Below are 24,854 nucleotides of genomic sequence, written 5' to 3'. Positions count from 1 at the left end.
TTCAATGAATATAACATTAAATGAATCAGAAATACACTCTATACCAGGGGTTCTCAAAGGGCCAATTTAGGAACCCAACATTGGACTGAGGGAAAAGAAAGAAATCCCATTTGTAATAATTTTAATGATCAGATTGCAGTTTCTACAGTTTACACGTATTGGTCTGTATCCACTTATGTCCAATAAACATTTAACAAGCTTAGTAGCTCCTGGATTAAAACTATCAACTGTAATTCATTGCGGGCCGCACTTTGAGAACCAATGCTCTAGACATTGTTAATGTGGTAAACAACTATTCTAGCTGCAAACGTCTGGTTTTTAATGGAATATGTACATAGGTGTATAGAGGCCCATTTCCAGTGTTCTCGTGGTACATTGTGTTAGAAGGCTATTGGATGATTAGAAAACCCTTGAAAACCCTTGTGCAATGATGTAAGCACAGCTAGAATCATTATTTCTAATCCTGTCAATGTCTTGACTATATTTTCTATTCATTTTGCAACTCTTTTGATTAATAAAAGTGTGACTTTTAATGGAAAATTGTATAGGTGAGCCCAAACTCTTGAACGGTAGTGTATATCATTTGTGCAACTAAGAATAGCGAGATATTACTCAGAAGACGGTGTTTCCGTGACACTCGGAAAAAACCAAACTATGGTCTTTTGATCCGACTAAAATCAGACTTTTAACATGCATCTAAACGCATTGACTAACAATGGCGTCACACAATGCACCTTCAGAGCAGTTCTTGGAATCTCTCTGGAACTACAACAGCACCTCGTTCCCTCCCTCTGTCCACGCAGACTCCACCGCCTCCTCGTCGTTCCATTTCTGCAGAGAAACCGGGAGCGTGTGCGTCCCAGGAATGCAAGCAGACACGCATTCCAACACTCACACTCTCACACACACACACACACACACACACACACACACACACACACACACACACACACACACCCAGTGTCCTGCCAGCTTTGTGGGTCATTGTATTTGGCACGTGGCCACTATCTCCCCTATGTCTCGCACACACACACTCGCCTCCTGCTTGACTCCTGCTTTGGCAGACAGCTCCTGCTGAGTAAGGAGGCCCTCGCTCACTCACTCGCTCACTCACTCTCGTCTCATCTTTCTCCTCATATTCAAACTCGTCTTTAACCTGCAGAGAATCGGTCGTAGCGAGGCCTCGCTACGAGCTGCGCCGCTCGCCATCTGAATCGGCACATTGTACTCGTCTATGTGAAGATTTAAATCGGGCCATTAGTCACGTCTTTATTCTCCCGCCGGCGCTAATGTCTCAACAACTCGGAATTAGAGGTGGAGCGTCGGGGATTCAAGCAGCTACATTTAGCCTTAAGCCATAGACCGTGTTTCACAACGGCAGGGTTACGGCCAGACCTGACAAATCCCTGCGCTCAGTGACTCAGAGAGTTTGATTTAGAGATGTAGGTTTGCTGTAAAGACAAAAAAAAAAGGCTGGACTTTTGATGAACAAAGAAGAAACTTAAACATATAGAGACACTAAAAGACATCTGAGTCACAGGGACGAGGGCTGAGCTGTGTGCTCTGATCTAACTGTACAATGAATACTGATCTGTGAGCCTTAGAGATAATAACAGTATTTAGGGCACGGTGAAAAACGAGGTGTGTGTGTGTGTGTGTGTGTGTTTTTCCGCTAACACTACACAATCCTGTGTGAACTGATATAGAGGTATGTGCTGCTATGAGAAATATGGCCAGATCTTATCGCATCACTTTTGCTCAACTAGTAGTCACGGTTGAGCGCGAGCATGTCTGAACCAAGCTAGCCTGATAGTGATCGCACAATGCAAACTCAGAATTTAGAGAATAAAGTCATAATCCTGAGTTTAAACTCAGAATTCTGAGAATAAATTCAGAATTCAAGTCAGAATTCTGAGTTTAAATTCAGAATTCTGAGTTTAAAGTCAAAATTCTCAGTTTAAAAGTCAGAATTCTCAGTTTAAAGTCAAAATTCTCAGTTTAAAAGTCAGAATTCTCAGTTTAAAAGTCAGAATTCTCAGTTTAAAAGTCAGAATTCAAGTCAGAATTCTGTTTAAAGTCAGAATTCTGAGAATTCTGAGAATGTCCGTCTTTAAACTTTAAACTTCAAAAGTCAGAACTCAAATATTTTTTTCCTGTGTGGCCCTAATCCTCTTCCGTACTTTTAGAGTTCAGCTTCACCGCGACACTTTCATCGATATTCTGCTGCTACTGTGTGGCTCGTTTACTCTCATAATCATGACATAAACACTGGATATGAAAAGATGGTCACTACACGACCTTTAACCTAGTTGTATGTCAGAGCAGTTGCGTAGATTTGACAACAAACAGTTTTACCAGGCAACAACACGAACAAGACTTAGTTAGATAATGGACTACGAAACCCGTTCTGTTTGCACTTGTTTTTTTAAAGTACGTCTCAAATATTTACCCAGCGTCCTCCACAGCCACCAGCTGAGCTTTCACGTCGGTCTTAATATAAAAAGTCGATTAAAAAAAGACTTCAACTATTTGCACGTGTGTTTGCAGAAGTGACGACATCTACCAGGTTTATTGAATGCAACACCCTGGGAACTCTGCATTATTGCCACTAGGGCTCATGCGCCGCCGCCTGTTTGTTTTCTGATTAAATCGTCTCTGAAGTAGAAAAGGAGGTTTGAATTGTGTCGTGTAGGTTTGGCTGGAGCCTCACAAAGACTTTCTGTGAAGTTATTTTCAGCAGGGTGTGTGTGTGTGTGTGTGTTTTTGGAGGACAAATCTGACTATTCGTCGGATAATCCCCTGTGACTCTGGGCTTGAAATGCCCATCCCTAGTCTCACTCTCAAGTTCCTCTTCTGTTCCCCCCCCCCACACACTCTTTTGATGCTTTCTGTGTTGCAGCCCACACTGGGATCTGCTGAACACGACGATAGTGACCGTTTCTCAGTCCACCTGAGATGAGACTTGGTATCTGTGTGTGGCGTTAAGTCTGTGTTTGTGTGCGTGTGCGTGTGCGTGTGCATGCGTGTGTGTGTGTGTGTGTGTGTTTCATTGTCACGCCAAGGACAAGCAGTCCTGTGCCATGCCAAGTGGTACCAGGCCAGCTGTCTGTCGCTCGGGCTGTTGTTTTGTGCCGCGCTGTGCATTCAGCCCGTGACACGCATTGTTGTGAGAAGCCATTCACTTGCTCTTCCCTTCCTTGTTCCTTTTGTGTGCGTCTTGTGTGTACTTGTACATACATCGAAAAAACAAACTCGTGCAACAGAAGTGAGGACATTTAAGTGAATTCTGTGGGCTCAGGTGTGATGGGTAAGGACCGGACGGCACAAAATCAGGTGTCAGACCCTATTATGAACGTGGGACAAGAATCCGCGCCACTGCGATCGATAATCTGACTCACTGACCGCCGGGAGTGTCAAAATATATGGTGCAGTCTGATCCCGGCATACGGGGAATGTATTATTATTGGCATCCTCAGTGACCATGATGTGGTGCACAGACCAAAAACAGGATTAGAAATGCAATGCTGCCACGTGTACTTACCTACTCTCTATTGGCTTGGCTGGTGTTGGACTGTGGACACCACGGTACCTGCCGTCCACTGTTGTCTCAGGCACAGGCTTTGCTCTCCGGGTCAGATCCTGTTCATGATGAATAAAAGAAAGGAGGCAAACGCGCCAGTGACTAATCTGAAGTGCACAACCGTTTACCAATTAGCTCCGTTAGTGCCGTTAGCGCAGCTTTGACCATTAGTCAACGATGCGAATCCAAACCTGATTGGGTGTCAGTTTGTTGGGGGCAATGAAACTGTATTTTTTACAGTTACACAAGAAACCAAAAACTGTCATCTTATTGTCAAGTCATATTTATTCAGCCGAGTGTTAAAATAAAAATCAATAGATTTAGAAAATGCTTAAAAAAGAAGTTGATTGGCTGGGTAAACCCCCCTGCGGTGACCCATGAGATATTTAAAATGCCTCTTCATGAATATTCATGCTGCCGTAGCCACCAGCCCAAGACACACACACACACACACACCTGCTGCTGCGTTGTGTGTCCATAGCTGTGTTTAAATCTACATAATTTGGGTTGAAGTGCCTTTCAGACGGCCGGTGTGTGTGTGTGTGTGTGTGTGTGTGTGTGTGTGTGTGTGTGTGTGTGTGTGTGTGTGTGTGTGTGTGTGTGTGTGTGTGTGTGTGTGTGTGTGTGTGTGTGTGTGTGTGTGTGTGTGTAATGTAAGATGATAAAAAGTGTTGAGGAATACAAGTCCTACATATGGGTGTGACAGTCACTTTCTTTAATATACACAGAGTCCGACTCAAAATTGTACAAAATCACGTTCCTCAAAGTTGGACTAAGACAAAAGCCGAGCTACGACTGCACGCTGTGTACTAACTGGCCTAGTTTCCACATTTCCTGCCCTCGTGTTCGGACTTTGGTGAGTACGTTTTTGGGCTCACAAGGACACCCTATCGCGATGGTAGAAAGTCATGGAATCGTGTTCGGAAAGGGGCCGTAATACCTTTTATAGGACACATACCATTCACTATGTCGAATTTCCTACCAGTGCTTCAATACGTTGGGTTAGATTGGGCTGCAGAATCGAACACACACTCTCGGAAAGGGACCCAGAGCTACTGGTAGCTTGCAAGCTACTTGTTGTTGACCCCTGCTCTAGACGCTACGCGTTTCACTGTTGCGGCCATCGGGGGTACACAGCCCACACACCCCGCCTCTACCAAGTAAAGGTGCTGTTCTCAGTCAAAAAACGCACCAAGGACTAAACCATACTGTACCAATCAGAACCGTAGCATAATCCAAAAGTAGCATAATAAGTGAAGCAGACAACGGTAGAGAGGAGTTTTGTGAAACTGAACTTTTCAATCAACGACGTCTCACACGTTCCTGCAAACAAAAGTCAACCATCATACGCGTCAGATGAGCTTCATCGCACCAGAGGGGGGGGGGGGGGGGGGAGACATCAGGACAACGAGAGAGGCGTAAACCCTCCGTCACGTCCTCTTTGTCATCAGCCGTACAGGACGTTAGCGCCACTCTTCCCATTTGTGAAACCATTAGCAGTGCCATTAGCATCGCCACAGACTCAACACAGGTACAATTTGAACGTTGCATCTGGCTGTAAACGAGTCTCCACTAATGCACGTTGGGATCGGCTTTCGCGTTGTGAAATATCTTTGGCACGCGCCGGCGTCTCGTAATGTTACTTCATTTCACGTTTGACAATCGCCCATCTGTTCTCATCTCTTCTTAACTTGTTTGTCGAGTTTTTTATGCAAACAGCGCGAACCTTTGTTTACCATGAAAGTTAATGCGTGTGATTTGATGCGCGTCGCAGCTCCGACACTTAAAGGACAACACTGGAAACACATGTCGCGCGTCTGTGCAGAGGTTTAATCGGGTCTAAAACGAGCTCTCCAGCTTTCAGTCGTGTTAAATGTGACTGAATATGTTCTGCTTTCTTTGCTCCAAATAACAAAGAAGTCATCGAGAATGAATCATTTTCAATTTGTTTGGGACAAAAGGAGACATTTGAAAACATGAGTTCGAAGTTTGGGGAACATTGTTCAACATTCTCTGAGGATTTTGAGAAGTGGTATAGACGTATTTATGCAGCGTGTTAATGGCGTCAATGTTAGCGCATGGCACGTTTCCATGACGACTGACTGGAAAAGACACGCGTGTTATGTTAACGTGCTGCGGCACCGAAGTCCAAGCACCAGTTTACCAGTTAGCCCCATTAGCTCCTTTAGCACCGTTAGCGTGCCCACAGTCGATCTGGAGCGGTCTGTTTATTAAACTAAATGTGAAGCAGCGCTACAAATTACCAGCGTAGCTGTGTACTGCGTATGTGTAAGATTAGCGTTACTTTAGACGTTACTCAACGCAAACATGACGTCACGCGTGTCTTTTTCAGGCCGGTCGACGTTGAAACGCATTGCGCGTCAGCGACGACGCCGTTGACGTATCCGGCTCTACAGATTTAGCGATGCCAGTCGATAATAAGGCTCTACGCGGTGTTTTCACACACGCCAACAGCCGAGCAACACGTACCAAGAGCGGAAATAGAACAGTTCTGAAGTGCAATCGACAGTAAAAATGGAAGAGGTCGAAGATGTTCGAGGTTTGTGAGGTTTCTCTGAGCTGGAAATCCGTCCGTCTATCAATTCCGACTTCCGACGACAACAGGAACACCTCATTAACCCCCGTCTACTTTCAACAGTAAGATTGCCATTTTATATCTGCCTCTGGACCACATCCATCCATCCGTCCATTTATTTATATATCCTCCCCCTCCAGCAGTAGCTGCTCTCCTCCTTCTCCCCAGGTTTCCTCCACCAGGGCCTCCTCTCCTCCTCCTCCTCCTCCTGGCTGCTGCCTGCCTGCCTGCCTGCCTGCCAGCCGCCTCTCTCCCATTGTGGGCTAACAATGGCCGGCAAAAGCCCCAGCCTCGAGGCCTACAGCCTGGCTCTTAGAGGGGGCTGTCGCGGTGGGCGGTGCCTGGGGAGAAGGCGGCGGTGTGTGCATGTTCTGTGAAAGACTTGACTCTGTGGGGGTGAAGCATGAAAAAAAAAAAAAGGAGGTCACGCCCAGATTAAAATTCTATGTATGCCCCACGTATGACTGTCTGCTACGTCAGCAAGCTGGCCTTGGTGTGTGTGTGTGTGTGTGTGTGTGTGTGTGTGTGTGTGTGTGTGTGTGTGTGTGTGTGTGTGTGTGTGTGTGTGTGTGTGGGATGCAAGGAGTGGGGATTCTCTTGGCATTCACATGACAAGAGAGAGAGAAAAAAGAAGAGCAAAAATTAGAGTGAAAGGAATAAAGACACAACCGAGCTCTGTGTGTGCGTGTGTGCGTGTGCGTGTGCGTGTGCGTGTGTGTGTGTGTGTGTGTAGGGAAAAGACGAAGGTATTAATCAGGCTGTCTAACCCTCATCGTGGCTTTGCTTCAGTTGTTTTGAGCACAACACACCTCCAGGGTGTGTGTGTGTGTCTGTGTGTGTGTGTGTGTGTGTGTGTGTGTGTGTGTGTGTGTGTGTGTGTGTGTGTGTGTGTGTGTGTGTGTGTGTGTGTGTGTGTGTGTGTGTGTGTGTGTGTGTGTGTGTGTGTGTGTGTGTGTGTGTGTGTGTGTGTGTGTGTGTGTGTCTTCTTAATAGGGTAACAGCAGCGTCATAATGAATGTAAGACAAAGCTGATTTGGTGATGCATGCTTCCTTTGTGTTGTTACTACATTTGTGTGTGTGTGTGTTCATGGGGGGGTCTCTACAAACACACACACACACACACACACACACACACACACACAATCCAGTCCCCCTCTGTTTTCAAACCCCATCCCCATATGGTGGCTCGGCTTGATGAGAGCTTGATGAAGTCAACCAGAAATACCCCCCCATCCCATCCCATCCCTCCATGTGTGTGTATGTGAGCGCAAATCTGTGATTGTGTCGAAGCTAATGGCTAAATGAGAGTTTCACCCTTGCAGAGCTATTGTGTGTGTGTGAGCGTCAGCTTGTATATTGGCTTGCAAGCTGTTTTCATTATATTTCATTATTCATGTTTCACGCATGATTGTGCAAGTGATCAACTGTGTATGTGTGTGTGTGTGTGTGTGGGGGGGGGGGGGGTGGAAGCTAATCAGGAGGTCTCTAAACTCAAACGCCGAGACCTTTGCGAGAAGAAACGCATGAAATGTGTCGCGAAAGAGCACCTCGCGTACATACGAGACGAGCCTGTGTTTTCAGAGTTGTGAACCGAGTCCACGTCCTGCTTCTTTTGTTGAACACGTACGGTCCGTTGCTGTTACTGTGGTGAATCGGCAACCAGACAAACCAGTAAAGCCTTTATTTTGATTTCCCTGCGTATGTTCAGGTTTCAAACTGCATGCGTCTAAAAACGAGGCTGTAAACGAGTCTCAGAGGCTAAAAACGCACTCGGCCACCTATCAATATCTAAGAGATGCTGAATTATTCACACCGTTTTGTTTTTTTTGTTTCTTTTCTGCTAATTCTGTGCGTCGAGAGGATCGCATGCTCGACAAGCCGAGGTCGGCGCCCTCGCTCCGAGACGCCCTTGAAGTTACTTTTGTTGGGCTTTCACGGGCGCCGTTTTGGCGCCCGTCGTCGCATTACGTTACGGCAAACAAAACAAAAACCCACTGATTAATGAGCGGCTGGATTGTGCGTATCACACGTTTAAACGCTTTTGTGCCCGATTGTGTTTGTGCAGCAAGTCTGCGCGGGTGCACGTTTTTCTTCCTTTGCTGCCTCTTCACGCCTTATGTTGTGTCCGCCAACTCAGAATGGAGCCATTTTGTCTCCTCCGGTTCCTGAAATGAAATATAAGCCTCTTAAATGCATACTTATCTTGCCCTGCAGACTGCGCTTGAAGAACAAACACACACACATGCACGCACACACACACACACACACACACACACACACACACACACACACACTAACTGAAGAGGCATTGTTGTTGTTCCCTAAGACGGCGGCTGCATGCATGCGTGCATATGGCAGATGGTTACTTCTTTTGCGCGTCGCCATATTAAACAAAAACCATGGCTAAGGCCATGGCTGGTTTAGGGGAAAAGGGCAAAGTGCGAGCGAGACAGAAAAAGAAGGAGGAGGAGGCGACAAAAGAGCAGCAGAGGGAGGCGCACACAGACAACAGGCTCAGCATACGTAAACACAAGCAGGAAATCCATGTGTGTAGACCATGTTAAGACTGCAGGATACACACAAACACCCTGCACATGATGAATAGTCCACTGTAGATAAGGTTGTGTTGCAGGTATCATGCGTTTTATGGTCGATATGGGATTTTTACACCCTATGGAGATGAGTGAGGGTTTTTTTGCGGTTTTATTTCCCGGTTCTGCCGTTAAAAGAGCAGATAATTGGCGTCTTGGGAAGCATGTGACCTAAGCTAGGTTTATGGTCGCTACAGTGTGCCGGGTGCGCGACAAAAACGACATCGTATCGTGCGCTCCGAAAGGTGTCGCGGCGCTAGGGTGCGGTAACCGCGCGTTTTTTGTAACTTTGTCGGCTGCGGCGCGCGCCAACTCGGGTCGAGCAGGTTAGCTCGTACGAGCATTTGTGTGACGCTAATGTCCGAGAGCACCGAGACAGTCGTGAAATGGCCTTAATTCACGGGAGGAGATTGCGACAACGTTACAAACAGACGATGGTTTTTGACGTAGGAAAACATGAGGGATCGCTTTGTGAAAGTTGTTGTTTACTTCTGTTGCCAGGCAGCGTACTTTACTTACGCCATCTCTAGTGTTACACACAAAACAGTAAAATAAACTTTGTAACAACTCCGCTAAAGCCGTATACAGATACAGCGCATGTCGCCATGTTGGATAATGACGTCGGCTCAAGTTGACTTCCTGCTTTTTCACTGAATATTTTGGTTGTACGCCCCAAACTCCCAGAGTGTTGGGTCGTCGCGTTAACTCTCACGCTCGTATGTTGCGTAGCAGGTTCTCATAAAAGCTGCTTTGTCATTTCTTCCCGTTTGTGCACATTTACCCGTTTGCTTCGAGGGTCAAGCAAGTACCAGTGAAATATAAAACTGGAAGAGGGAGGTTATTTTTTTTGCAGCAGCAGCAGCAGACTGAAGTGAATGTAGGCTGCATCACCTGAGGGGGAGTGTGGTGACATGAGCCGGGTTTCCAGAGTGTTTTTGCAGCCTGAAAAAATTGCTTTTGCTCACATCTTTGTAAGCGGCAGGACAAGGCCACAGCACAATGATGCCTCCACACTCAAAACACAGAGCAAACAACAGGCCCGGAACTCAAAGAACCACAGTCTTCTTCGTTCTAATTTAGCCTTGGATGAACATGGTATATTTTTTGCGTGGTTGTTTGAAACACATGTACCAAGGCCCTGAGCTCCAGCTCCAGCTTTGTATTCCATATCATTTATTTCTTGTGTTTGCGCTCATGCATTTTTTTATTTTGTTGTTTGCTCTTATCACACTCAGGGTTTTGGTGTTTTTCGTGGCGTATTCTCCTCTCCCATGTTACCTTGGTTCCAGTGCTGCACACGCGCTCACAAAGGCATGAATGGACCGAGTGGCTCTTCAATAACAGCACAATGTTTGCACGTCTTGAATTGGAGCCACTTTGGCTTTCACTTAAGATTGCTTGCTTTCAGATCAGGCCAATGATTGAATTTCAGACGTCGTCGGAGGGTTGGGTGGCGGGGTGGGGTGGGGGTTAGCGGCGCCGTGCCTCGTTCCATCCGTCCATTCATCCGCAGCTTTTATCTGACGCGAAGATACCTGTGTGTGTGTGAAAAACAGGGTTTAGCGGCGTTATCGTGTGTGTGTGCCTCGTCGTTTTGATGATAATGATTGGCTCTTGTCCGCGTCTTTATCTCTTTGAGTGTGTTTTTGCTGAACTTCTTTTCAGAGCAATCAGCCTCCACTGTCGTCCGTCCCTGCGGACCTTCCTTCTCTCCATTTCCTCCAGTTGTTGTTTTTTATATATATATATATATATATATATATATATTTTTTTTTTCTTGCCCTTTTCTCGATCACGTGGGGAATTCGGGGTCAGGCGCGTCAGCTTTTTCCTGCTGATTTCCCTCCGTACGTAGCAGCTCTGACACATCTGCACTTTTTCCTTTTGTTTCTAGAGTGGCTTTTTTTTTTTTTCACTTTCCTGTCACTCACTTCTGGCCCCTCCCCTCCCACCCCCCCACCCCCCCCATCACAACAGAATGGAGCAAATCAGGGAATCAATTCAGTGTAATCATGACAAATGAGTCTCTGCGGTTAGCAAGGATTTCTTTGTGTGTGTGTGTGCGTGTGTGTGTGTGTGACATGGATGATGGGATATCACAAATGAATCAATCAACTGTTATCGCATCAGTAAACACTGCAGGAGGGAGTGAGGGATGGATGCATGATGGATGAATGGATGAATGTAAGGATGGATCGGCTGTACTCTGTGTGTGTCTGCTGAGATAGATGGCTGATTGAATAGAGAGCCGTGTGTGTGTGTGAGAGCTGAGCAGGGGGTTGCTGTGTTAACCTTGGAGCTGTCAGAACAGATGGGCGATGGGGAGGGAGGGGCCACAGAGGCTGCGAGGGATGCGTCGGCTGCTGGTTTGGAAAGTGACGGGAGTGTCAGAGATCTGTGTGTTCTGGGATGTATTCTCTACCGCGGCTGTGTGTGTGTGTGTGTGTGTGTGTGTGTGTGTGTGTGTGTGTGTGTGTGTGTGTGTGTGTGTGTGTGTGTGTGTGTGTGTGTGTGTGTGTGTGTGTGTGTGTGTGTGTGTGTGTGTGTGTGTGTGTGTGTGTGAGTTTCTCGACGTAGACAGAGTTACGACATGTGGGCGGGCCCGAGGAAGAGGAGGAGCCAGTCGGTACATTTACACGATGAATTAAAACCCAAACTTTTTAATGCACGTGTTATCACGTTAGACCGCGTCGTCTGACATCAGGGTCGAAAACAACAATGTTTCATCACGATATCTGTGGGAAATGATTGTTTCTTCTTGTTTTTACATTAAAAGGAATCTAACGCAGAAATAACTCTTGCGTCAGGAACACCACGCCCCTATACAACAAGGGAGTTGAATTACGGTTGTATGTTTACATTCTACTGGACCCAAACTGGTCTAGACGCTCTACACATGAATGCTCCTCAGTTCCCGCCCCCCACCCCCAAGCTTTGACCTAGAAATAATAGAAGAAGCTGGTACAACAAAAGAATAAGAATAAGACGACGACAACTGCGAAAAGACACCAGATTGGTTTGGGTTTTGTTTCTTTTGGGGGGGGGGGACTATAATTATGAATGAAATATCATTGAAATACCGTTAATGGATGGAGAAAGACATAAGATGGAACAGGGGGCCCTTAAATGCTATTTTCTTGGGGGGGGTCCTACATTGGTGTTACAGCGCCACCTGCAGGCCTGGCAATGAGGCAAGAATATAAAAAAGATCGTATGTTATGGATAAGGCCTAACGATTGACCAGCTAAAGTAGTTTTTCGCCTATGACGTAATCGGACAACTGGGAAATGCCTAATACTGACAAACTGAACAGGGTTATATCGGCACCTAGTGGAGTGGAGGTTGACACACTTTTGTAAACTGGGTCAAGGACGGCGGTGCAATTAAATGACGTCGACGAATGGGTGAATGGAGTAAAAGTGCGTTTGTGTTTGACGGCAATAGACACTTAAGCCATGGTTCTAGTTACTGCAACGAGACGAAGTGCGTTTTTTTAAACAGCTCCGCTCCGGTTTTGTCCACCATGTTTTGTTGACACCAGAAAAGAAGACCGTATTTGGATGAGAGGGTGCAGCTGGTGAAGAAGTGAAGGTTGGGTCTCACCGAGAGCGCTTTTATGGTCCATTTGAATCTTAATTGGACGACAATTTACAAAATGGACGTCCTGTCTCGTTGACGCCCCAGGAAAGGGTCTACCGATGATAGAAATCAAACTCCTTTTCCCATAGAGTTCGGCTCCATCCAAACTATTCATATTAATGTGTCGCATCTACTCCTGGATACACCTGCCTGGTATTTCTGGGCCCACATGGACAGACATTGAATACGTCTCAATAACGCAGCTCTCTTCTCCCACGCAGCCTAATTTTACCATTTGAACCAGTGATTCCAAAAAGACAGGGCCAGGACCCGCGGATGGATCATGGCGGATTTATTTGCAGAATTTTCCCAATCATTACACAGGTTATAGCTGTAAGTTAAAAATATGATGAAATAAGATGTATGTTTAATAACTGTTCTGGAGACTCACGGTGGACGTTTGATTTTACACTAAACTTTACTGATGTTACTGTAACGACCGCAGAATGCATTGATCCAGCGTGGGTGGCAAAATGGAGGAGTGGTTTTTGGCACGGTGTGTGTGTGTGTGTGTGTGTGTGTGTGTAATATTAACACAGTGTTGTGGTGAAAAGGATGGAATCAAAGATGCCGTCGTTCCTGAACTTTAAAATGGACTCTGAGGAGTGGGCGGAGTTTGTGTGTTTTTTTGTGTGTGTGTGTGTGTGTGTGTGTCTACGAGGCTTGTGGCGCGGCAGGGGTTTGAATAAGACTATAGTCTTATCTGTGTGTGTGTGTGTGTGTGGGTGGGTGTTCATGCACACTTTGGCTGAGCTCCCAGCTCCATCTCCCCAGCTGATTAAGGGGTTAATGGCCTGTAAGCGTGGGGGAGCTCTCCGCGCCTTGATTGGCCGGCGTGCATACGTGTGGGTGGGGTTTTCATCAAGTGGCAGATGGTGTATAACATTGTGGGTGGGAGGCAGGGTAGAATGTGTGTTTGTGTCTGCACACAATGACGCGTGTACGTATAGATGACCGCAGACCACCGTCTCTTTATATCGAGACGACAGCCAGTGAATTACATGTTGTGATGTCAGGTCCCCAGTGCATTATTATTATTATTATTATTATCATATATGCGATTGAAATGCAAATATTTCCAAATAAAACAAATCCACATGCAAATTCTGCCTCATCTGAGAAGAGAAGGAGGAGCCGCTGTGGTTCATTGTCTTTTCTTTGTCACCGTGAGGATTGAATTCACACACAGCTTTTATTTATCAGTAAACAATGCGCACACACACACACACACACACACGTCGGGGCTGCAGATGATTATTTCCATACTCCATTAATCTGTTGATTGATTTCATGATTGAGGAGTGGCTCGGTCCATAAAATGTCAAAGTGTCGATGTGCGATTCCCGACTCTCAAAACGATGACGTTCACAAACGTAAATAGTGCGAAATAATCGACTAATCTGGTAATGGAGTAACCGTTGCAGTTCTACACATACAACAGTGTTTGTAGGTTTTCTGGACACACACGTATATCTGCATGAGCACATATCAAGAACAAGAATATGCATGACGCGTTTGTGCGAAAGGAACAAAGATACAATAGAGAGAGACAGACTGATGATATCTACAGTAAATATCATGGACTTTTGTTTGCTCTGGTATTAAGAACAAAAGCAGACACAGGCTTTGAAAAGGTTATTTTGTTTCCGCGTCTGTGTCTGAATCTTTTTCTTTCATCAAGTGCCATTTCATGCCCACCTGCCGAAGACACAAGGTTTTTCCTTCGCACACAACAGCCGTTCTTCCCTTTGACGTCGATTCACGTGGACAGTCTAAATAAAGCCTGATCTACAACCTTAACCAGTTCCTCAGGAATGAGGTTCTGCCTCATGAGGACCAGGTTTTGGCCTCTATGAGGACTCTTCTGGTCCTGACAAGCTCGGTGTTTATATGCTGTTCTCAGGTCGGACCTGGGAGTGACTTAAACCCCTTGAGTTTGCGGTGTTCCAGTGGAGAGGTCGGAAGTAGGGCTGCAGTTATCGGATATTTTTGTAATCCAGTATTCGACCAATTGGACCTGGATGTGCGTCTGCTAAAACGGTCCGTGTGGAACAATGATCCCTCGCGCGACACAGGAATTAAACGGATACTCGAGGCAATAGAGTTACTCCAATCACTCAAGTAATCGTTGCAGCCCTAGTTGGAAGAAACCATGGATGGAAACGCGTCTTGGGCTAGCAATACCAATACTTGACGTGTTATTTGCGTACACAAACGGCGTAGCAACAAGTAAAACGAATACGACAGAAGTTCTACGAACAGTAAAGTAAACTAACAGTGTTCAAACAGTGGCAGCCAGCTTTGAATCCCATGTCTGGGTTGGTGACGTTCCGAAATTTGGGGCTTGCCATGGAAGGAACGCCACATGACCTTTGAAATTCCAAATTTTGACAACAGAGCCTTTGTGCATCACCTGACCAAGATATGGGAGTAGAAAAGGACAAGTGGTCGCCAGAAGTCACCCATGAGAAAGTGAACTCTTTTCCGCTTTACTTTACGTTAATTTTTCTCTTCTTTCCTAAGTCCCAATGTTATGTTTACAGACAACTTTCCAAGAACGAAAAAGGGAAAAAAAATGATCAGGGTCTCTGCAGGTTTCAACAAGTCAAATTTAAGACTTTTTAAGACTTTTTAAAGACCCTAATGAATACAATTTAAGACCCATTTCACATCCATAATGGCGCGCACAGCACACTAGCTAGTGGTGCTCGATTAATTCTCCCCGGGCAGCACAAGTGGCCTACTTTAGTTGTTGTAGTTATGTTCTGTTATCGCAAAAATCCAAACATTTGAAAGCGAGACTGAAGGTTGAACATTAGTTTATTTTTAAGACCTTTCAAAATTGTATTTAAGACCTTTTACGAATTTTTAGGAGAATTTAAGGCATTTTAAGGCCTTAAATTCAAATTATTGGATTTAAGACTTTTTAAGATACCCTGATCATATAGGGATAGCAATATCAACCACAATAGACTAAACTGATGTTTTTATTTGCACCACCTTGGAAGGCCAAGTCTAAAACGGAAAAACACCCAAGCAACTTCACTCAAAAATTGCCAACATAACCAGATGATTAACCCCAGCGTCGCTTCAACTTTTATGTGCGAATCTGGCAAGAGAAAGAGAGAAAGAGAGAGGGAGCAGTGCCAGACAGACGGACTATGAACAGTGTCTGAGCCGTTTTTTCCCCGACTTGATTGAAAGTGAAAAGAGCAGCGGTGTCACCGTCACATTCACCCTGTGGCCCGAGCAACAATGGGCTTCAACCTAACAGACACAGACAGAGAGAGGAAGGGGGAGGGGCTTAGGTCTAAAGCCAGGAGGAAGGAGGAAGGTTAGCACTCCCAGCTGCGAGGAAGATTGAATGCTGAATATCATCTGCCATCAAACCTTCAACACTCATCTGAAACGCTAGACTGGATTTCTGGAGGCAAGTGCAGCAATGACTGATGACTGACAAGAGCCTATTTACACAGCTCTGGTGGGGGGGGGGGGGGGGGGGGGGGGTTGCTCTCAAATGTTCCCCCCGATGCTTTTAAGAAATGCACTCCTCCAGATTTTTGCCTGATCTTTCCCTTCTGTACGGATTTTGCCACTGGAAGATAAAACAATTTGGCCTCCCGTTACTTTAAGCTGTGGTTTGCACAAATTAGCTCGACAGGTAGATCCATTAATGACGAGGTGGGGGGGGGGGGGGGGGACGGGCGAAAGCCTTTCTTCTGACATTTACGATATTAACCATGAGGCTGCGAGACACAGAGATGGGTTGGACAGGCTGGAGGACTCTTTATGTCTATCACCAGCAGATGCATCCACCGCTCATCCTCCCCATGCAGTCTGTTCTCACTCAGTGTCACTCTTATCTGTCCTGTCACTGTCAGATGCCCAGTTATGCTGATAAGTTCAGTTTGGCACAGTTTGGAATGGTAAAGCCCGTGGTCAGGCTCGTGTTTTCGACCGATAACGGTACTTTTATTCGGTAGAAGGGGGGGTCAGCCGATCGCCTTGGGTGATCGTACCATTTTGTTCTGGTACCCCAAGGGAAGGGTGCCAAAACTGGAACGGTTGGCCGTCGAGCTGCAAACTAACGATTATTTTCGTAATCTGTCGATTGAAGGGATAGTTCGGAATTTTGGACATAAGACCTATTTTCCAACTCAGCCGGGTGTGATGGAGACGTCTGGAGAGGTTTTCAAGAAATTTCATTCAGTTCTTCTAGTTGCCGAGTTCGCTGATGCTATGGCTAGCGCAAGTCAATGATATAAGTTAGCATGGCATTAAAAACACTCATACTGACTCCACAGTGCACCCGAGGCAAATCGATTGTAACGGCAGACTATCGATGTACATATCTGTGTTGATAGAATAATATTTGAATCAAAACTAACCTCGCATCGCATGAATTTTTGAGGGACTACTTTCTCAGCAGCAGTGGAATCAGTCCGCCGCTGCCATAGCCTAACAGGAAGTATGACGCGCTGCTGCTGCTGCTGAGACATAAATCCTTCAAATTGCAAGGTTGGTTTTATTTCAAACATTCTATCAACACAGATATGTACATCGATAGTCTGCCGTTACGATCGATTTGCCTCGGGTGCACTGTGGAGTCAGTATGAGTGTTTTTAATGCCATGCTAGCTTGTATCATTGACTTGCGCTAGCCATAGCATCAGCGAACTCGGCAACTAGAAGAACTGAATGAAATTTCTTGAAAACGTCTCCAGACGTCTCCATCACACCGGCTGAGTCGGAAAATAGGTCTTATGTCCAAAATTCCGAACTATCCCTCTAATAATCAGAACCGAACCGCTCCGCGCGGTAGAAGCGTGGCGTTCAACTCGACTCGGAGGCGACGTCTCTCCCAGTCATGCACCGTCTTAACATATCTGGTCCATCAAAAATGTTCTCCTTTTGTCCGTACTTCCACACAGAAATACTTTGCAGTGGTCTGTGGGAGCAGCTTAACAATGCATATCTGTGAAGTCGGTGGTTGCTATGTCGGTGGGACGTTGGTATTTGGTCTTTATGTTGAACGGCATACAGTGGATCTGACCTTTTAACCATTCATGGCTGGGTGTTTTTTTTGGGGATTTGAAAAAACTAATCAAAGGCATTTTAGTCTGCAGAGAAAACTAATAGTTTGTCAGAACTTGCATTTCCTTCTTAGCCCACAAATAGCCACATTATCGCTTTCCAGTTGGCATTGCTCATCCTCTCCTCGGGTTTCGGTCTTTCTTCGGTCTTTCTGGCTGTAAAAACAGCAGTGGAGACACCTCACCTCATAAATAAGTGACTTGTCACCATGAGACGACTGGAACAGACCATATATACTTAGGTTTCTCCTCATATCGAATTTAGTTTGCCTGTCAGCAGGCGCCGTTCTCGCTCGTTTCTTTTGTTCTAAAGGTGGAATGAAATGGCTTAATATCTTTTATCGTTAGCTGTGATATATGTGACATTTTCTGATTAAACTTAAGCAGATGCTGATAATAGTGATGTTATTTTTTTAGTCAAATAAAAGCATTTATCCATAAAACAAAACAAAAAAATAAGAGGACTTAGGACAGAGCCTTGAGGTACTCCACAACAAAGTTTTTTTTTCCCTCTTTTATTGAACTTGTGTAAAGATGACGATTTATTTTCACTATTTGTTTTTGTTGGCAGGTGGAATAAAGTAGGTAATCCTAGAAAAACCCAGGATTACACTCGTATCTAGTTTCAAAGCTTGGTGCTGACCTGGTGTTAAATTGCTGTATTTTTTTCACACGGTTAATCCATTTCCTAGAATATAAAACACAACATATTTATTGTGTTTTACTCTGCAAAGAATTTCGCCAATTCTCTCAGAGCGTTCGCCGTTTTCATTCCACAGGTCTGAGACGATGGCGTCAACAAAGCCCGATTAGGTTTCAGTCGCCCCCCGTTAAAACCTGCAGTTAAACTTATTTCAAAGGCTACAGCTGTCGCGCTGATGACGGCCAAAACGCACGTGCATGACGGCGGGGAATAATGGCTCAGGAATCAATGTTTCAGAATCCATCCTGCTAATCCCACACGGCAAAATGACCAAACAGCTGCTTATGAAGAGCAACTAAAGGCAACGATGCCTGACATCCTGCGAGAAAATGACACGGTCGACCCACGTTCACTTAACTACAGCTCAGCGGAGCATGACGGCAAATAGTCCAGTCGCTGTACGAGGGCTGTAAAGATTAACTAGGCAAAGCAGAGTCAAAGTTAATCTACAGTATTTAATTAACTACCCTTAGCAACCTGTTTTACCGCACACACTCACACACACACATGCACAGAGGTGGAGTCCTATTGGATACGCCTCATTAAAATGTGTGTACTGGAGTTTCACTGAGGTCGACTGATATTGGTGTTTCTATGGCCAAAGCCGATTTTTTAGAATCAGAGCAGTCCAGGGTTGATTCCCTAACACAAAAACACAAATGATCTCTCGGTATAATCTACACCAAGCAGAAAATAACGTTTTAGTGACCCGGTCACCGTATAAGATCTAAATTGAAGCTAAAACAAATGAGTTTAGAATGTTTTAACTGCAGTGTGTCTGGTTTTGTGCCGTCGCTGTTCATCTTCAGAAGTCGCACAGCTCTCGATGTCGCTTTATAATTTCATTCGACTGACGTCTTCCTCCTTCTTTTATTTGTGTTTTTACAGGGTTTCACCTCAGCGGCACGGTCACTGAACCCACCACGTCATCGGAGCCGGCGGTCACGCACAAGGTGGCCATCAGCTTCGACCGCTGCAAGATCACGTCGGTCACCTGCGGATGTGGCAACAGGGACATTTTCTACTGCGCACACGTGGTGGCGCTGTCTCTGTACCGGATTCGCAAACCTGAACAGGTAAACTGGAACTCACAGGACACGATCTAGATCGGTGACCTTCAGCGCCGGATTAATGCAGGTTCACAACGTGGCAACGTTTGCCGACATATCCATTAGGGGTGTGCCGTCAATGCAATGGCGCGTTTCCATGGCGACTGACTGGAAAAAGTCACGTTTACGTGCCACGGCACCGGAGTCCGCTAGCCGTCCGCTAGCTCCGTTAGCTGCGTTAGCTCCTTTAGCGACGTTAGTGCGCCTACAGTCGAACTGGAGCGGTCCACAAATTTATACTGCGCTACAAATAATACTGCGCATGTGTGCCTCTGTTTTAAGCGTTTAGCGTTACATTAGAGACTCATTTTAACAATCGAATTGTAGCCCCAAACATCCAAATCCAATCACGAGATAGTAATTGAGGTTGTAATGGCGGAGGAAAGTTGTGGCGGCAAACATCAATATTAGTGCTGTGCAATAGGTTAATGCGTGACACGTTTCCATGACGACTGACCAGAAAAAGATGCACATGACGTCATGTTTACCTGCCGCAACACCGGAGTCCAGGCACAGTTTACCAGTTAGCTCCGTTAGCTGCATTAGCTCCTTTAACGCCGTTAGCGTACCTACAGTTGAACTGGAGTGCTCTGTTTGTTAAACGAAACGTAAACAAATAACCAGCGTACCTGTGTACTGCGTATGTATCTCTGTTTTTAAAGTTTAGCGTTACTTTAAAGACTCATTTTTACAATCCGGAGTCACGTAAACATGACGTCACGCACGTCCTTTTTTTTCCCCGGTCAGCCGTCATGGAAATACGTCGCGCGTTAACGTTGAAGCCTTTAAACGCCGTTGACGCATTAACGTTTGACAGCACTAATTAATATGTGTGTGTGTGTGCGTGGTGCAGGTGAAGCTGCGGCTGCCCATCTCGGAGACGTTGTTCCAGATGAACAGAGATCAGCTGCAGAAGCTGGTTCAGTATCTGATCACGGCTCACCACACCGAGGTGCTGCCCACTGCTCAGAAACTGGCCGACGAGATCCTGTCGTCCAACTCCGAGATCAACCAGGTCCACGGTAAGAGCGTCGCTTGTTTGTGCGTTCAGTTTGTTTTGTGGCTTTTGTGAGAGCCACACTTGTGCGCACTGGAGGACCCAAACACACACGTACAGATTTATGCACTGTAGCGGGGTCCCCAAAGTCTGTGAACATCAGTGTTTGTAACAGGATATTAACGATAACGCGCCGCTATCACACTTCCTGTTGACGTGTACATGTAGACGAGCGACTTTCAGCTGCTTTGGTGCCACTTCAAGACGTTCCGTCCACTCCTCCTCCTCGTGCTCTGGTTCAGCTACAGTCCCTGCTCTCTGTCTCCCTCTGTTGCCCTCAGTGGTACTGCGGCCTCACAGCAGGAGGCGGCTCTTCTCCTCAACTTCATTTACTGCTGATAAAGTTCTCTGAGGGTTTTTGTATCGTTACAGCGCTAACATCGAGCCAACCGCGGAGAAACGGTTTGTCTTACTTTTTCTCGTTCTCAGCCACTGTTTTTTTTAACAGAGAAACTCCGTCTTTAAAAACGAGGTTTGTACCCTCTGCTTTGTGGAGATGCTGTCCGTCCCTCTGCAGTGATATCTTCACAGAAACAGGCCAGACTTAAAAGCTTCCAGACTTGAAACATGCTGCATGCGCGTCCACAGGCCGTCATACGTCAGCGACTGTGATTACTCCAGTGAAGCAGCAAAGCCACGGGCTTCAAATGGCTCGTTTGATTCAGCTCCCACTCTCTCCAGTCACCGCCGTGCGGAAAGGAGTGCGTTGAAAGAAAGTGGAGGGAGAACAAGTTGAACGGCAGAAAGTAAAGAAAAATAAAAAAAAATTGTGCGGTAACTAAAAAAGACCTGAGAGGAAGAGACGAGAGAAACGGTGAGGGAAGGGATGGGAAGGGGGAAGATGAAAGTGAGCCGAGAGGAGGAGATCTGTGCAGCGACAAAAACAACACACATCCTCTCACCAAACAAAATTCTTCATGTTTTCTCCGTTTCATCCTCGTCTTCCTAAATGTTGACATTCTCCAGCGCTCCTGTCCAGGAAGTGCTGGGCAGCGTTTCCTCTCTGTGTTTTAAGAGCGAAAGAAGAAGAAGAAGAAGAAGAAGGGGGGAGGATGGTGGAGGTGGAGGTGGTGGTGGTGGTGGGGGCTCATGGGGGCCCTGAAGTTCACTTCAGTGGCTCCAGGAATGAGACGCTCTTTGATGAGGAATGTTGCTGTTTTGCTGCAGTGCACTCAGTTGGAAACTACGTCTCAGGGCTTTTCCTCCGCTCACTTCCTGCCGACATCAAAGCGCCTTCCCCCCCAGTTTAGAGCGTATCAACATGTCCCTGTAGTATTACCCAGACACACATGCTCAGCACAGGATATTAGGAAAATAAAGTTGGCCTTATATATTCCCCCCTCGGTGTATGATTAGCTTGTAAAGAGCAGGTTTTTTTTTTTTTTTTGTAAATGTCACACAGGTGCAAAGGCGGTGGAGCAGAGTTGTGTTTTTTGTTTTCACGATCATCGTTTTGCGCGATAAGCTTTGGTTTGGACGGATTCAAACTGGGCCACATGTGCAGACGTTTGTTTATTTCTTTTTCTCCGGTTAAGAATTGAGGACAGGAAGGACACGCACCTCTGTTTACGGCAGCTTTGATGGTGTGAGAAGGATGTTGATATTGGATGTGATTGTTTTAAGGTTGATTTTCTATATTTTCTTTTTAACCCTTCGTAGTCTAGGAGACGTCGGAGAAGTTTTGTATGCTATCGGCACCAGGCTTTTAGCCAGCAGGGCGTCCGGGTGTCCCCGCGACACTCTCTTCTCTCTCTCTTTGAGCAGTTAACTAAAAAGATCAGCTCATCCGATGCATCCGTTGTTCCCTTAATTACAGCGCTAAAGCGTCTTCTAAAGAAAGAACGAGACCACGGAGTAAAAACAATGAAAAGTGCGCTCTTGAGAATCTGTCAATAGTTTACTAAGATCTTCTCGGCTCTCCTGTATTTCATCGCCACTGCACTGGATCCTCGTCATAGAGATCATTATGTATGTCTCATACATGAATGTGGCGATGAAAATGCGCACAGAGAATTAATTTCGGTTTTTCAGTTTTTTTCCATTTTGAGTTACTTGCCCTTACTTCATGAGTCTCCATAATGGTCCTTCAAAAAGCCTCAAAATCCCCAATTTTTACCACAAATTTTCAAAAGCTCTGCATGCCCGGCAATTTTTTTTTTTTGGGGGGGGGGGGGTTCCGGATGGCAAGGGGGGACACCCTCTAAAAAAATCCTAGCTAAAAGCCTGATCGGCACAGAGATTACCGGTAACACTTTAGATTAGGGAACACATATTCACCATTAACTAGGTGCTTACTAACATGCATATAAGTAGCATACTAGCCCTTTATTATTAAATATTAAGCACGTATAGAAGTAGAATAAGGTGTTAATACATGAATGTGTGCCTAACTGTGCTGCAGCTTTTGCCTGTCCAATCTAAAACAGAGCTAGCAGCATTTATTTGGCATGTAAAACACCAGGGGAGGAGGATAATTTATGCATTTTTAAGTGAAAGTGGATGTCGTCTAAGTGTGTGTGCGTGTGTGTGTATGTGTGTGTTCCCAGGTGCACCAGACCCAACGGCAGGCGCCAGCATTGATGATGACAACTGTTGGCATCTGGACGAGGATCAAGTCAGGGAGCAGGTCAAAGAGTTTCTATCACAGGGAGGATACTACGGCTCTGGGAAGCAGCTCAACTCCATGTTTGCCAAGGTTTGTTTCTCCCCCCCCCCCCCCCCCCAAAGGATTATTATGTTAAAAATGATAAAAAAATATACTTGACAAGGACACACAAAGACACACACTGGTTAGGAACGACAGCGTCTGAGCCCTGTCGGTGTTTCCAGGTGCGGGAGATGCTTCGAATGAGAGACTCCAACGGCGCCCGGATGCTGACGCTCATCACGGAGCAGTTTATGGCCGACCCTCGTCTGTCGCTATGGAGACAACAGGGCACGGGGATGACTGACAAGTGTCGGCAACTCTGGGATGAACTGGGTAAGAACTGACGGAGAAACGCTTAGCGACCGAGTTATTGGCTATGGAGTGAAAGATAGACATTGGAGAACATCGTTTTCTGACATTTTATGGACCAAACGATTCATCGAGAAAATAACCGACAGCGTAATCGTTAGTCGCAGCTCTATTTTCAACATTTCTCTGATGTTTTTTTAAGGACCAAAACGACAAATTGGTTCATTTACAAAATGAAAGACAGATCAATAATGGTCACTTGCAGCTCGTGAGGTAAACGCTCGTCTCAGTCGGTAAGCACTGAGGTCATGTGGTCAAGAGGCTTCTCCTCCGAGCGAAGGATAAAGGCTGCCGATCAATACGGCTGCTCGGCTTCTCTTCTCGCGATCAATCTCAGCGTTTAGGAGGTCAATAAGAACACTTCCTGGGACAGAGAGGACAAACAGGCCTCCTTCCTCTTGTGCGGTGAGACGCAGTTTAAGGCCGGGAGTCTGGTGCAGTGACGCAGCAGAAAAAGGTCACAGAGACTTCAGCTGCTACTTCACGTAAATTAGATTTTATTGAATGTAATGTCATTTAAGACGTCACTCTGCAATTTACGATAAATCGACCGAGCTTTTTTTTTTTTTTTTACTCAATATCAGAGATTATTTACAGGAAGGGAACATCTGTACTTTTTTACATTTGTACTTTTGTAGAATACGGACACAGTTATTTCTCAAACCAGGACCTTGCTCGCTGAAGGACTTGGACCAGTTCGTTGATCATCTTTTTTTCCTCTCTCCTGCAGGTGCATTGTGGGTATGCGTGGTTCTAAACCCGCACTGTAAAAGCGAGGAGAAGACCTGCTGGTTGAAGCAGCTGAAGAAATGGGGAGACATGGACATCTGCCCGCTGGAGGACGGCAACTATGGCAGCGAACTGCCCAACATCACCAATGCTCTGCCGCAGAGCAACCTCGCCCAGGGTAAGCAGAAGAACAACAACAACAACAACAACAACAACACGGTCACAATCAGTGCTCAGAGATCTGATCACAGGCGACGAGGAATAAGCAGCGGCACAAACAAATGTTTGAAAAGATTCTAATGCAGGAAATAAAACGTGATGTTCAATAAGTAGTGCTGACAAACGATTACAATATTTAATTGCGATTAATCGCAGTTAAAATCCAAATTTTTATCCATTCTAAATGTCCCACTATTTCTTTTTGTCCCATTATTTTTTCTAGCTAGATCCAGTGCCGTAGTTTTTGTAACGTTACTATTTGCATGTGAAAAAAAACTACAAAGTTTGCTCGGGCAAAAAGAGCGTTAATCTCGCGATAATAAAATCGACGGCGTTAAAATGGGTTTTTGCGTTAACGGCCGTTAACGCGTTATAACGGACGGAACTAAGAGCAAGACTTCTGAAGTCAATCACCGTTGAGGCTTCTCTCAGAGGTTAGATATAGAAAATGCTTGCTCTGCCAACGCCTGCATTTGCTGCTTTTTCCTTCACCACGCGGCTCCAATTTTCACGACTTTTGAGC

At 45.7% G+C, this 24,854-nt stretch overlaps 1 protein-coding gene across 2 annotated transcripts in view; it reads left to right on the top strand.

Annotated features, from left to right (window-relative positions):
* The window catches only part of zswim5 (zinc finger, SWIM-type containing 5), a gene marked incomplete at both ends in the record, with an annotated part of 60,728 nt that overhangs the window by 27,690 nt on the left and 8,184 nt on the right, over positions 1-24,854 (top strand). For both annotated transcript variants that reach the window (XM_083890423.1, XM_083890422.1), the window contains 5 exons: positions 19,090-19,277; positions 20,164-20,332; positions 22,914-23,062; positions 23,197-23,347; positions 24,114-24,290. In XM_083890423.1, coding sequence (XP_083746549.1) covers positions 19,090-19,277; positions 20,164-20,332; positions 22,914-23,062; positions 23,197-23,347; positions 24,114-24,290 — 834 coding nt within the window. The remainder of the gene's footprint in view (positions 1-19,089; positions 19,278-20,163; positions 20,333-22,913; positions 23,063-23,196; positions 23,348-24,113; positions 24,291-24,854) is intronic.

The sequence above is a fragment of the Microchirus variegatus genome (assembly GCF_963457635.1).
Source record: "Microchirus variegatus genome assembly, chromosome: 5".
In the NCBI taxonomy this organism is placed as follows: domain Eukaryota; kingdom Metazoa; phylum Chordata; class Actinopteri; order Pleuronectiformes; family Soleidae; genus Microchirus; species Microchirus variegatus.
Note: the sequence above shows the minus strand (reverse complement) of the source record. Positions and strands in the feature narration are given on the sequence as shown.